Source organism: Physella acuta, unplaced genomic scaffold (assembly GCF_028476545.2).
Source record: "Physella acuta isolate Inbredline_101_S28 unplaced genomic scaffold, ASM2847654v3 ptg001183l, whole genome shotgun sequence".
In the NCBI taxonomy this organism is placed as follows: domain Eukaryota; kingdom Metazoa; phylum Mollusca; class Gastropoda; family Physidae; genus Physella; species Physella acuta.
In genome coordinates this window covers 230,647-246,791 of record NW_026732700.1, presented here as the reverse complement: position 1 = coordinate 246,791, position 16,145 = coordinate 230,647, and the positions used below count along the sequence as shown (strand labels likewise).

Here is a 16,145-nt window from a genome sequence, read left to right as displayed (position 1 = left end):
AGCCGTTTGAAAAACGTAGAAGTTAATTAAATGGACGATTATAGGGTAGATGACGTAGAGTTTACCTGTTTCTTTCAACTCGGTATATGAGGATATTTAGGCTCAGTGCCGTTAATCTCACCGAGTGTTCTAGGTACCCATTTAGAGCTGGGTGGACTCAATGACACCCTTGTGGAACCGACCTCTGACAACCAGCATTCGCCATCTCTACTTGTAGATGCGTCTCTCAAATATATTCATACAACCATTACCACTTAATTACCTCAGTAGGTGTTATCAATTAATCTAGTGAAAACACAATTTTATCTAAAAGAAAAAAGAAAAAAAAAACAAAATCATATATTTATAATATTACAAATTTATTAACATATAAAATATATAGTATGTTTTTTTTTACAGTTAGTATTCGTCCATATAATGAAACCATAAGTCAGTCTCTAGCAAACAATTTTTGAACCAGCGATATTGATTTTAAAATCTCACTAGCTACTACCCAAGTTATGTTAACCAACTCTAACACTTGAGAGCCATATTCTCCTACTTAAGAATCTCTGAATAAAGAACCCTTTAACAACCCCCCCCCCCCCCAACACTAGTTTAAGTGATATAAACGAATTCAATAAGAATACCTGGGTGTCTTCTGTCTCTCCACCGCTAAGAAAAGTAACATATTGTCTAAGAAACAAGCCAAAGAGGAGACATTATACATGTAAAAATTATTCCTCATCGACCCGAGTCGAGAGATGCCTATTGCCGTCAATTACTGGATGATATTATATAAATGACGTCAAATATTGTGGCAACACCCTTATTATAACAACATCACTACAAGTATGTAACACTCTAATTCCCCTTCCCTTTAATCCTTACAGTAATTGTATACATTTAGTTTATGGACGACCCCTAGTTGTGTTCCCGTTCATATTTTGGCTTGGTAATACATTGATAATTTTTATAAATAACAATCTCCACAGTAAGGATGGAATAAAATCATGCGAAAAACCAGGCAAAATCTTATTCCAGTTAATAAAGAGCCAGTGCAATGGTATACGTACATAGGTTAAAAAATACCGATATATCAAAATGTTTTCGTATAAGCCATTTATGCCTGACATGGTTTTGAATCGAGTCAAGCCCCGTCAAGGTTGGGTAAATTTGACTGTCTTTCTACATTTTGGCATAAGAAAAAATTAGAGGACATGACAGCTGACTTATAGAAAATTGTGGATTGAAATTTCCCCATCAATAAATATTCCAAACTTGTAATTGTGTGATTCCAGGTGAAATACTGAGTCAAAAATATTCTTGAGAGTCTTTGAAATTTGATAGATAATGAAGAAATGTCTTAGCATTGTGGGAAATCAATCCTACGGAACGTTAAAAAATTGAAAGGAAATCCTGTTTGTGTTATTAGGAATAAGAAAATTATTTTGTGATGATGATGAGAATGAATATGTGAAGCTTTAAAAAACGTCTACAATGGTACTGGTGGGTTTGCTGAGTACAGATTAAAGCTGAGTGGCTAGGTGTTACCCGGGATACTTAGACTCAGTACTCAGCGTGACTAGTATTCGATCCCCAAATAGTTGAGATTTAAAAAAAAAACTGTCAATAAAAATTTATTAAAATATACTCAGTGTTGTTGATATATTTCTGTTGTGTGATAGTTATGTTATTTTATTCTAGGCTGTAGCAAAACACAACTGTTCTAATTCTTAGAGGTTCATAAGGCAAAATAGAGTTTGAAATGTCGTCGCTATGGGGTGCAGAGGGTGGCGTCGTTATGGGGTGTAGAGGGTGGCGTTGATATGGGGTGCAGAGGGGGGCGTCGTTATGGGGTGCAGAGGGTGGCGTTGATATGGGGTGCAGAGAGGGCGTCGCTATGGGGCGCAGAGGGGGCGTCGTAATAGGGTGCAGAGGGGTAGATCTGCTCTTAGGTGATATATATCCTAATTATGTGTAAAGGGTTTATAGACAACATTTAGTTGCATTAGTGCATGTGTACGCGTTTTCTTGTACGTGTACTTGTATATCAGATAATTGAATTCTCCTAGGTCGCCAAGTATGTTGCTATATCGCTACGCTTATGCGCTTTTAGTTTAGAAATGTTCAATAATAAATAACAACAGTTATTGCAACGGTTCCAACATAACAGTTTTTGCCAGTATAACATTGTGTGTCCGTGTGTCCGCGTGTCCGTGTGTCCGTGTGTCCGTGTGTCAGTGTGTGTATAACGAGTTACGGCTACCTCGTGACCATGTGACCGAGAGTTTTCGATCGCTGCAGCGCCCTCTGCCCCACCTCCATCGTCTTCAGGCGGGTCAGCTCGTAGATGCCCGTGATGTCCTCGATACGAGCCTTGATCATGGGTGTCGTCGAGGTTTTGCTGTGTTTCCTGGTTTCTATCTTCGTGTGCGTCCGCTCCCAGAATTCCGAGAACCCGTTGCTCAGGCAGTACATGCAGGTGTCTGCGTGGTGGTGGGTGCCGAAGGCTACCGTTGAGTGCTGGGGTTGTCCAGGATTCTGCCTGCCCTTGACCGCTGGTTTGCTGGACTTTGTCCTTTGTTTTGGTTGAATCGGGCGTAAGGGGGTGGTTATTGAGGTGACGGTTCGAACCCGGCTCTTGTACAGTAGACCCTGGCCGACGACGGGGTACGGGGTGGTGCCGATGACTCTGACACGCCCCTCTGTCTGGTCGGCAGAGGCGTCCGTCTCGTTTCCAGCCACGTCTTCGCTGGCTTGGCTGGATTCCTCGAAATTTGAATGGACTCCGCTGTCCATTTCCGCGCGCGGGTCTGTGTCTCTGTCTTTGACACCTGACTCCGAGCTTTTTTCGTCATCACTTTCATCCACGTTAGTCTCAGCATCCTTTCGCTTAGAATCTTCCGTCTTCTTTTTTCTTGATTTTCTTGATTTTTCAGGATTTGCGGATGGAGATTCAGAATTGGTAGCGATAATCCCATCATCTTTGTTGTCGCTATCATCTGCTTTCGAGTCATGTTTTCCTGCCGTCGTTGTTTTTGATTTTCTTGATTTAGTTTTATCAGGCTTTACGGAATAGGAAGAGATGACTTCTTCGCTTTCTTGTCCTGAATCTTCAGAGTTGGATTCATTGTTTAATTCATCTACATCTGCTACTTCCGTATTTTCCTTTTCTGAGTTCTTGTTCTTTGCTTTCCGGGATTTGGATTTAGATTTTTTTGGTTGAGCAGCTCTGTGGGACTCGTTCATGCGCTCCTTCGACTTTTTCAGTTTCCCATCCTTAGCCTTGGGTTTCTTAACTTTCCCTTCTTTGTTTTTGTTCTTAGATTTCTTCTGCTTGCCATCTTTCGTCTTGGTTTTCTTGGACGTCCGATCTCGCGGGGAGCCGGCCGAGGTCTCAGCCTCGTCTCGTGGTTCCTCAGACTCTGGAACTTTCTCTGAGTTTTTCAGCTCTTCCAAAGCAGCGGCAGCATCAGCGGCAGCGACAGCAGCTTTCTCCTTCAATAGAAGACAAGAAAAAGTCAAATTTAAGATCCATACCGATGTTTTAAAATCTGTAGACTGACAATATTCAGTAGAACCTAATGAGCATCAATAAACAGCAGCTTGTTATACAATTACACTTTTGTTATAATCTAATTTATTTAACAGCATCAACTACCAACAGCATCAACTATCAATAGCATCAACTACCAACAGCATCATCTACCAATACCATCAGCTACTAATACCATCAGCTACCAACAGCATCAACTACCAAAACCATCAAGCAACAGCAGCATCAACTTCCAAAACCATCAAGCAACAGCAGCATCAACTACCAAAACCATCAAGCAACAGCAGCATCAACTACCAAAACCATCAAGCAACAGCAGCATCAACTACCAAAACCATCAAGCAACAGCAGCATCAACTACCAAAACCATCAAGCAACAGCAGCATCAACTACCAACAGCATCAAGCAACAGCAGCATCAACTACCAACAGCATCAACTACCAACACCATCAGCTACCAAAACCATCAACTACCAACACCATCACCTACCAAAACCATCAAGCAACAGCAGCATCAACTACCAAAACCATCAAGCAACAGCAGCATCAACTACCAACAGCATCAAGCAACAGCAGCATCAACTACCAACAGCATCAACTACCAACACCATCAGCTACCAAAACCATCAACTACCAACACCATCACCTACCAAAACCATCAAGCAACAGCAGCATCAACTACCAACAACACCATCAACTACCAACACCATCAACTACCAACAGCATCAACCAACAAAACCATCAACTACCAATACATCAAGCAACAGCAGCATCAACTAACAACACCATCAAACAACAGCAGCATCGACTACCAACACCATCAAACAACAGCAGCATCAACTACCAACACCATCAAACAACAGCAGCATCAACTACCAACACCATCAAACAACAGCAGCATCAACTACCAACACCATCAAACAACAGCAGCATCAATTACCAACAACATCATCACCTACTTGACGAATCTCCTCGATGATTTCCTCCCCTGAGTCGATGACCTCCTGAATCATGACCTTCTTGTGTAGCCCCGCCCACTTTTTCATCAAGGCATTTCCTCTCTTGAACTTCCACGGTACCATCTCGCGTCGGGCTGCAAAAGTCATCCAGTCATATGCATAAGTCATCCAGTCATATGCATCAGTCATCCAGTCATAAGCATCAGTCATCCAGTATTAGCATCAGTCATCCAGGTATAAGCATCAGTCATCCAGTCATAAGCATCAGTCATCCAGTCATAAGCATCAGTCATCCAGGTATAAGCATCAGTCATCCACTCATAAGCATCAGTCATCCAGTTATATGTAACAGTCATCCAGTTATATGCATCAGTCATTTAGTTATGTGCAACAGTCATCCAGTTATATGCATCAGTCATCCAGTCATATGCATCAGTCATCCAGTCATATGCATCAGTCATCCAGTTATATGCATCAGAAAATCATGAGAAATCATTAACTATATGTATCGATACCAATAACCAACACCCACATATAAAAAGCAATACAAATTTTATATATATATATATATATATATATATATATATATATATATATATACTTCTGAGCAATGTTAGCATCGCTTACAAATCAATAAAACGCTTGTACCAGTATAACCCGACACGACGCACAATATGATGACCAATCTAATTCCATAGCTGTCTAGCTCTATTGTTAAGCTTGTACTACAGGATTCAGGAAATGAAAGACCAACACCGAATCCAGAAACAATTGATTCATCTACCTAAGCTTGCATATTAAATGGAATCGATGTCTGTTTGACACAAGCAGATTGGGGATTGTGATGTTTACAACGTTTAATGGCACTAGGCCATAAAAATTGTGACAGGGCGGTTTCTTCTCTGGAGGAGAGATTTATGTTATCAAATCATTCAATCGAACCACTATTTCTCATTAACCATTTGCATCAATAATTCTGCTTGATCGCTGTACATAACAAGCTGTAAGATTATAGAGGGATATTTGTGACAATGATGCAAGTAGGTGAAGATAGAAAAAACTAAACATTGTAAACACATAACGGGGTATCCAGACTGAATCAGTTGGTTTAGATGTGTTAGCAGTTTAAGCAGTTTAAAAAAAATGTAATCTAGTTTATTCCCAAACTCACACGACGCATACATAACTTGTAGCCATATATTTATTTGATGAAGCTACAGTCTGTCTATTCGAACTGTCTGGCTGTTCATTTACTGTCGATACAATCATAAGAATTAGATGTCAAAAAGTGGTGGGTCATTGAAGCATAGATCAATCTTACTTCAATTTTTTTTTCTACATTGATTTTCATTGTTTCCTAGCAGGAGTGATGTAGCCCGCTTTACCCACTGTCTTAAATGTTCAAATCTCTATCGTACTATCTATAAACATATAGTATCATCACATATAACATCACCGGACATATAGTACCATCACCAGACTACCATCACTAGACATACTGTACCATCACTAGACATACTGTACCATCACTAGAAATACTGTACCATCACTAGAAATACTGTACCATCACTGGAAATACTGTACCATCACCAGACATAAAGTACCATCATAAGTCATAAAAGTACCATCACAAGCCATACTGTACCATCACCACACATATAGTACCATCACCTGAAATATAGTACCATCACCAGAAAAACTGTACCATCACCTGACATACTTTACCATCACCTCACATATAGAAACATCACCAGACATATAGTACCATCACCTGACATATAGTACCATCACAAAACTGCCATCCTAATCTGACATTTCCAAATCTCAGTCAAGTACACGTCAAAGTAGATTAGGCTACGGATATCAAGTTCTGGAATCGAACTCTAGACTTTCGGGTAGTCTCTATCTCCCGACCACGCCGCAATACACCCACACGTGACCCGGTTCATCTTTACTCACCCAGGAACAGCTCATCCTCGTGCATGACATCGATGTACATGCTCAAGATGTCTAGACGTTGGCCAAGAGAAGACACTGAAGAAAGGGAAAAAGTGTTAGAAAATAATGACGTCAATACATCTTTTACATGAAGTTATTGTTAAAAAGAAAATTCACATCACATGCTAAACAATGGCTTCAGTACAAAATTATATCATATCACAACCCACACTAGACATGGGGCTTTGATATAATTATAATTCTATATAATATCAGAGCCATAATATAAACATGGCTTTAATATAAGATTATATAATATCTAACACATGATAAAAACATGGCTTTGATATAAGAGTATATCATGTCGAAACTTATGATTGAAACATAGCATTGATATAAGATTATATCATATTATTATCTAAACCCATGTTATAAAAATATCTTTGTAATAACATTGTATCTTATTTAAACCCATGATAGAAACACGACTTTGATATAAGATTAAATCGTATCCAACTCGCACTGGAAATAGGTCTTTGATAAAAGGCCATAAAATATCACATCCCATGCTAAAAAGATGGCTTATACATCAGATTGTATTATATCACATCCCATACTAAAAGGATGCATTTGATATAAGATTGTATCATATCACATCCCATAATAGAAATATGGCTTTAATATAAGATTGTATCATATCACACCCCATGATAGAAAGATGGCTTTGATATAAGATTATACCTTATCATAACCCCTCCAATACACGGTGCCGTATCAAACCCACGCTAGACAGTGCTTGGATATAAACATTTATCACGTGCAAACCATAATTCAATGCGGGGCTTGCATAACAGAACTCACAGAAAAAACAAACTATAACAACAGGCTTATCTTATTTTCACAGATAGACTACGCACCCAAACAACTAGACCACGAAAGTAACAAATACCACATACAAACGAATTCCCCCCGTACTTGATTAATACCCCCTCCCCCTCCCCCCTTTCCAACAGACGTAGCAATCGAATTGATACACTAAACATGAGCCGGCAGTCGGCTATGAGGTGGTGTTGTGATTATCGCAGCCCCAGTATTGATCTCCCCTTATCTTGTGTTTGAATATTATTATTGCCAGGATTTTTTTTTTCTTCCCTTCTCGCGATTTGACTCGGCCAAGAAGGCAAGTTGCCGGTTTGAATTTTTGGAGCCAACTCGACGAGTGGCTTGTTCGGCGTCTCGAACGGACATTCCCGATGAATGCGGACGGCCCGTTACGTTTCCGGTGGGGAGTTGTTGGCGTGGAGAGGGTGAGGAAGGGAGGCAATTAGACAACGGGCGACCACCATGCATGGCTACGCTCTTTAGTGATTCTCAGCAATGGTGAGTTATCTTCTCTTTTTTAAATATCTATTTTAGCATTGGTGAGTTATCTTTTCTTTTCAATATATATTTTAGCATTGGGGAGTTATCTTTTCTTTTCAATATTTATTTGAGCATCGGGGAGTTATCTTTTCTTGTCAATATCTATTTTAGCGTCGGTGAGTTATCTTTTTTTTTCAATATATATGTTAGCATTGGTGAGTTATCTTTTCTTTTCAATATCTTTTTTAGCATTTGTGAGTTATCTCTTCTTTTCAATATCTATTTTAGCATTGATGAGTTATCTTTTCTTTTCAATATCTTTTTTAGCATTTGTGAGTTATCTTTTCTTTTCAATAACTTTTAGCTATTTTCAGTGAGTTAATTTGTCTTTTTAATAACTTCAAAAGAAAAAAAATTGCTTTGATTATAACGAGAATGTCTTGATAGTGAGAAATATTGAGGTGAATTGAAATGCGCTCATTTTTTAATTTGAGGTTTAATTAGGCTTAAATATAGACTTAATTTCTCTAGCAATATTTTGTTCCACATATTATAATATATATATATATATATATATATATATATATATATATATATATATATATATATATATATATATATATATATATATATATATATATATATATATATATATCATGCACTAAGTTTCGTTAAAAAAGTGCAAAAGTTGTATTAAAAATTCACTATCCTTTGCAAATAATTTTAACACTAATTAAATCGGAAGATCCTTTATCAGGAGTGCATGCTGAAGCTATTTAATGCAGATACTAATAGGCAATAAACCACATTAAATGATTAGACACTTAATTATTACTTTCGACATCTACCTTTGTTTTGCATTTGCCAAGCTCAGACTAATGAATCATTTAGGTTTTAAATAAATAGATCACATATTAAAACGTAACAGACAGTTCTTTACCCACATGTACCCCATTTTACAAGGTCCATAAACCCGAACAATTACTGTAAAAATGGCGCTTGACACATCATCTAAAAACAATAACTCTGCTCACATCATCTAAGAACAATATTTTCCGTCTGAATGTTTGCGCTTGTGTAACTTCAACTAAATGTTATAATTTGATCTCATAACGATAACTTCGTTTGCAGGATTAAAACTTTTTGTACATTTTGACTTGTGCGTAGTTGAATAATCTTTTATTATATTAAGAAGAAAAACTACTGGATGTGGATAAATTACTCTATTGAATAAAACCAGAATAATTGTTCTATTCTATAAAAGGTAAATCTATTGTTCTAATCTATAAAAAAACATCTTTGTATAATAACAACAACAATAATTCTATTCCAAAGCAACTAGAGCCTATTAAATCTTCTATTCTGCAAAAACAAGAACAATAGTTCTTTTGCAAAAAAATCAGAACAATTTGTTATTCTATAAAAAAGCAGAAAAATAATTGTTCTATTGTATAACATCCTCTATTTAAAAATAATAATAAAAAAACAACAACAACAGAACAATTGTTCTATTCAATATAAACCTCTATTCTTAAAAACCTAAAACTATTGCTCTTTGTTTATCAGACAAGAACACCTAATCTGTTCTCTAGCGCCAGTACAATTCATCTTTTCTATAACACACAAAAAATTGATCTTTTCTATAACACCAGAACAATTTTTCTATTCTATCAATACCAGAACAAAAAAAAACAAAAAAAAAATTACCTAACGCTTTCGTGTCTAGCTTAGGTTCCGCCGCTGTCCGTTGTTTTAACGCCTCCTCCTGTTTACGCCTCTTCACCTCCTCCTCCTCCTGCTCTTGTCGTCTCAGCTCGCTGGTCAGTTCACGAATCCGTTTCCTCCGAGCCTCCCTCAGGAGGGACTTCCGGTCAGATTTTTGGGACTGGTCGTCCGAGATTCTGGATCGGTTGTCCGCCGTATCGGCTGGGTCTTGTGAAGTTTGTTGCAGCTCGGCTGAGTTGAGTTGCTGAACATTTGGTTCTTGAGGCACATCATGTGATTCTTGAGACACATCATGTGATTTTTGAGACACATCATGTGATTTTTGAGACACATCATGTGATTTTTGAGACACATCATGTGATTCTTGAGGCACATCGTGTGATTCTTGAGACACATCATGTGATTCTTGAGGCACATCACGTGATTCTCGTGTAGAACTAGTGGATGCTTGTGAGAGATGTGGTTCCTGTGTCAGACTTGATTCTTGTGAAAGACCAGTGGATTCCTTTAGCTGCTCATGTGAATCCTTCGACTGATCATGTGATTTCTGCAGTTGATCACGTGATATTTGGCTTTCGGGTGGTTTAGACGGATGATTCACTAAATTGTTGTGACTCTTTGATGGTGGTGACTGTTTATCTTCTGTTTCAAGCCCTTCGTCTGCTTTTTGTTTACTGCTATCGTGTGTAGTGGATATGGTGTCTGATTTATTTAAATTGTTATCTACATCCCGTGACAGACCTTCTGATTTATTAGACTGTTCATTAAACTTGTCAGACTGACGATCTAAGTTATCTAAATTGTCATCTAATTTTTCCGAATGACCTTCTAATTTATCTGAATGACCAGCTAATTTATCTGAATGACCATCTAATTTATCTGAATGACCATCTAATTTATCTGAATGATCATCTAATTTATTTGAATGACCATCTAATTTATTTGAATGACCATCTAATTTCTCTGAATGACCATCTAATTTATCTGAATGACCATCTAATTTCTCTGTATGACCTTGTAATTTCTTTGAATAATCATCTTTATCCTGAGATTTCCCATCCGACTTGTGCAATCGTTCGTCAGATTCTACCGACTGGTCACCTAATACATGCGTATGATGATTTAATTCCTTCACATCTGTATCAGATTGTGACTTGCCCACTAGATTTGACTGACCAAATGACTTTAATGAGCTGTTCTCTGATTGTCGTGACTGACGGTCATAACTGCCTGACTGACCTTGTTTTCCTGACTGCTTATATGACTTAAGGGAATGTGTATCTGACTTGTCCGCCCCTCCATTGGAATTAATTGACTGGTCTGTTGGTTTTGGCGACTGATCAATTGATTTTAAAGAGTCTCCATCTGACTTTAGCGATTGGCTATCATTACTGTGGGATACGTCACCTGGCTTTTGTGACTTAAGTAATTTATTGTCTGACTTTGGAGATTGACCGTCATTTGGATAATTGTCCGATGGTTTTGTTGACTGGTTGTAAGATTTAATTAAATTTTTATCTGATTTGATAGAGTCATTATCCGACTTGTGTGAAAGGCTATCGGAGTTACGCGATGACAGGTGAAGTAGAGTCCGTGACTGGCCGTATGATTTTACTGAAAGTTCATCTGACTCCTTTAAATGGGCATCCGAATTGTGAGGAATCTCACCTTGGTTTTGTAACTGATCAAGACGCGTTTGAGAACCATCTATTAGTCTATCTGTGTGTTTCAATGACTTTATTGAGAGTTGATCTGAATGTTCGTCGTTGTTTTGTAATTGATCATTTGGCTTGTCTGACTGGGTCATTGACTTGACTGAGTGTCCGTCTGTGTTATCTGACTGGCCAGGGGGTAGTTGGACTTGGTGAGATGACTTGAGAGAGAGTTCTTCTGACTTAGAAGACTGGTCAGACGAATTGTGTACCTGGACGACAGGTGACTGACCTCGTGACTTATGTGAGCGGTGACTTGATTTTTTAGATGCGATGTCCAATGATTGTGATTGGACATCTGTGTTTACACAATCCTCGTCTTGTTGAGATTGTAGTGATTGTGGCGATTGACGGCCAAATTTTTGTTGCTCGCTATTTAACTTTCCCAATTGTAGATAATGGTCAGTAGATTGGTCTTGGTGGTCTGATTTTTTTGATTGATCTCCATCATTAGCCAGATCGTTAGAGTGACGTAACTGGTCTTCTTCATTCAGTGATTGGACTTCTAAATTTAGACAACCGCCATCTAAATTTAAAGAATGGCCATCTAAATGTTGAGATTGACCATCTAAATTTAGAGAATGAACATCTAAATTTAAAGAATCGCCATCTAAATTTAAAGAATGGTCAACAAAATGTTGAGATTGACCATCTAAATTTAAAGACTGGCCATCCAGATGTAGCGAGTGGCTAACAACATTTTTCGAATGGCCATCAGCACCTTGTGTTGTCTGTTGTGGTTTGAGAGAGTTGTTTCCCTGCCCTGGTGTGTGTCTGTTGGAGCCTAGATCGTCCTCGGTGGCTCCACCACCCTCGTCATGGGATACACCCGCACTCATCTCCTGGCAAGTAAAAAAGTAATAAAATTAGATCAAAAGGACATGAGCTGGAACCGAAGTAGATTCCAAAATCAAAACGTCTCCTCCGGTTTTAAAAGCTGTATAAAGAAATGTGTAAACTTTACCAAAATTTAAACGAAATTTGTTACACATGTTAATTTATATTCATTTGAAAAAATAGTTTCTCGTTGAAATGCTTTTACTAATCTTAATTTTCATTGGTCAAGTATTTTAATTTAGTTATTACTTTTGCAGCGAGCAAGCATTAATGCTATTGTACAACTCCATACAGTTTTTACTTTTAAAAAATAGAATTTTCTGTCACGATGTCTTTTAGACATAATGGATGTTTATTTCATTTGTCTCGTCATGAAGCTACCTATCACCACACGGACTAAATATGATTTTCTATCTATCTTCTATATATATAATTCTATACGTGGACACCACCACGCACGCCGACTATCTAACCCGCCTTCCGCCCACTCCCTCGTTCTCCAGGCATGCGCAACAAACCATATCGATATCACCCCTATTCCCATCCCCACCAGTCTGGTGAGCTGTGGTTCACGCTGAATGTTTACAATCGTAGAGCCGGGTCCAATTAGTGACGGTAATTAGGGGCAGATAATTTAGTTTTTAAACGATTTGAAACTAAGGGGAGGTAACAAGTTCTGCTTGATCTTTTCATTGTCGTCTGTAAACTGTCGCGACCTATGGCTGGTTTCACGGGGGGAGGGGGGGGGGGGTGTGGAGAGGGGGAGGGTAGTGTCGAATTCACAAATTATGAATTACTGAAAAGTAGAAAATAAAACAACGGCTCTTATTATACAAATTTCTTCCGGTTGTCATACAGAACGATATCCCGTTGGTCAGTTTATTAGGACCGCTAATCGATAGTAAGGACCACTTTATTAGGTCTACAAAGTGACCTAGTGGACCACACATTTGTGTATAACTTCACATATTCCATGTCTACATTTAAAATCTCTGATATAAGCACAGGTCATCGATTGAAGTAAAACCTGAACTTGGTTACATTACTTTATTTGCATAGTCTCGTTAACATGTTTTACATTTTACATGGGCAGGATGCACGCATGGCTGGGGTAGGTGAATTAGCATGGGTGTTAATTAGCATTGATGTGATGTAAAACAGAGTAGGAAATAATTAACATAGCAGTGGTGTAAATAATCAAACAAGAAGAAACTGTAGGCTATGCCTAACATAAAGTAGGCAAGAGAAAACTGTAGACGATGCCTAATATAATGCCTAATATAAAGTATGCAAGAGAATATATGGATGCGATGCCTAGTATAAAGCAGGCAAAAAACCCTTAGACAATGCATTATATTATTGAGCCTGAAAGAAAAAAAAAACTAAACACGATGCATAGTACTGCAGTAAAATTTAGCTAAGGCGGAAAAAACAAGGGGTTATTCTTAAGATAGAAGTATTTAAACCCATTATGCCCATCCATCATTATGCACACACGCAAGTACGCAAACACAAACATGCAAACATACACATACATAGACACACACACGCACACTTCTTCGATATACATTCAGACACACACCCACATTGACACACTAAAACACACTCAAATACGTATACGTATACGCACACACAACAGACGCACACGCACATACATAGATACTCCCACAACCACACATATACACAAACATTTATAATCGTAAACTGTTATATCGTTCGATAATTTAAGAATTGGGCAATTCCCCAAATGGAACCACCCCTGTCCCTTCCTAATATTTCTATCAATATTCCCTGTGAAAACACGACCGTGTGTCAGATGTAAGCGGGGCCAAACAGGCAGAAAATCAGCGTGAAAACAGGACAGTGTGTCAGATGTAAGCGGGGCCAACTGGCAGAAAATCAGCGTGGCCAGATTTTTGAGACAACAGAGCATCTGATTGCCGCTAATACAATCAATATTTTTGGGTGGGCGTTTGCTATCAGACATGCCCCATATGTTCTGTGTGAGGCTTGTGTGTGGGTGGTCTCTTGGTGTGTGTGTGTGTGTGTGGTGGGGCCCTTTATGTGTTTTCGTTATATGGGTGTATGTGTGGGGGGGGGTGCTGTGTTGGTTTATATTGTGGTGTAGGTATCTGGGCAGTTTGTGTGCAGATGTAGGTTTGGGTGTGTGTCTGACTAATTAGTGTTTGTGTTTCGTCATTCTGTAGCTTTATGTGGAGAATAGTGAGGAAGTGTGAGTGTGGTTTCGTGTGGTTGGAAGAGGAGGTTTATCTTATCATGTCGGTAAGTTTAGCATGTATGAATACAGTGCAACTTTTTTGTGGGGTGTTTGTAGACAGCAAGTAAAAGTAATAATTATGTTAATTAATTTATATTCTAACAAAATAATGACTAAAAACCAAAATAATTCGATCGTGTTTATATAAAACACTCTTGTGGAGAACTATCCAATCGATCTGCCATTGTGTCTATAAAAATAATCCGCCATTAAATATTTACACAATATATTTCTCCACATAATCCACGTCGTAATCTAAATCCAAATCCATAAACGATTTTTACGAACCATAAAACAGAAATTCAATTTTTAGTAATTATCACCGAGTAATGAACAGAATATTCTGCTGGGTAGAATGGGGTTTTATGGTCTGTGTATTGATGACAGTGATATGTGTGTTGCAGCATACAACATATCTATGTAAAGGTTGCAAGTGCATGTCAACTTCTCCCACCCCCACAATAGAACCCCCCCACCCCTCCCCCAACACACACACAACCTCCCGTCACCACCCCAAACCGGAACGGTCATTATGAAGACGGATGGCTTCGTTAAGACACACTCGATCACACTGGCACCTATACTAGCCAGACGCTTGACCACACTGTCCTTTAGTATCGGCCACACTTGTCCCTTATCTAGACCAATGTTGACCGAATGTTGAACACAATGCACTCAATATCGACCAAATTGGCCTTAAAATGTTGACCAGTTGTGACCATACTGAGCCTAATGTATATATATATATATATATGTAACTAGGGGAAGTTACCAGAGACATAAGAACGCAGTACAGCGCTGTCAACTTTGACACGACTGATGCAATAACGCAGGTGTTGGCTGATAACGATCAGAAAGCCAAGGCGTAGTATCTTGGGAAGCGATACGATAAGAACGCAATACGGTCTGTCAACTTTGATGTGACAGGATGCAGATGGCTTATTAAATCGGACTGTACGACAGAAGCGGCGTAATTAACATTCTGATGCAACGATTAGAATCGAGTACGATTACGATTATGATAGAACCGAATACGATTACGAATACGAAGGGGATATATAGGAAGGCGACGGCTGAGCTCGCAGTCTCTCAGTCTCTCTCTCTCGATCAGTCAGTCAGTGAGGCAGTATCAAGTTGGTTATTGAACGGGTTAGCCGTATTGTGTTAAGAAGGACGATAGACATGTGCATTCAGTTATGTGAAGACTAGCGAGGACTGTTGGGGGTCAGTTGATTCAGACTATTATTGTGAAGCATTCCTTTTGATTTATTATATTATTGTGAAGCATTTCTTTGATTCATGTAATAAAAGGATCAATAGCGAACCTGCATCTTCGAGTATCTATACTGTGGTCGATGTTGTGTAGAATGAGTGGTTAGACTCGGTAACATTTGGCGTTGTCGAGCAGAACTCGTTAACATTTGGCACTACAGGCAAATAGTCTCGTTACATATATATATATATATATATATATATATATATATATATATATATATATATATATATATATATATATATATATTGATGAGCACTAAGCACACAATTTTTAAATTCGACGTATGTTGACCAATGTTTACTAATGGTGACCAATGGTGACCAGTGTTGACCAATGATGATAAATATTGACCGATGTTGACCAGTTTTGATCCATGGTTACCATTGGTGATAAATATTGACCAATGTTGAGCAGTTTTGATCCATGGTTACTATTGGTGATAAATGTTGACCAACACCTAACAATGTTGATCAATTATGACCACTGTTGACGATTGGTGACTAATAGTGACCAATGGTGAC

General features: G+C 38.4%; 2 protein-coding genes across 2 annotated transcripts in view; one reads left to right on the top strand and one right to left on the bottom strand.

Annotated features, from left to right (window-relative positions):
• Nucleotides 1-2,244: 2,244 nt before the first annotated feature.
• On the bottom strand, nt 2,245-12,072 carry LOC131956910 (uncharacterized). The gene is made up of 4 exons (XM_059321541.1): nt 9,504-12,072; nt 6,456-6,530; nt 4,497-4,630; nt 2,245-3,480 (listed from the first exon to the last, which is right to left on the bottom strand). Exons 1-4 carry the CDS (start codon nt 12,070-12,072, stop codon nt 2,245-2,247), a joined length of 4,014 nt encoding a protein of 1,337 aa, XP_059177524.1.
• The window catches only part of LOC131956887 (angiotensin-converting enzyme), a 111,617-nt gene continuing 103,159 nt past the window's right edge, over nt 7,688-16,145 (top strand). The window contains exon 1 of the mRNA XM_059321506.1: nt 7,688-7,814. The gene's annotated coding sequence lies outside the window, so the exon portion shown is untranslated. The remainder of the gene's footprint in view (nt 7,815-16,145) is intronic.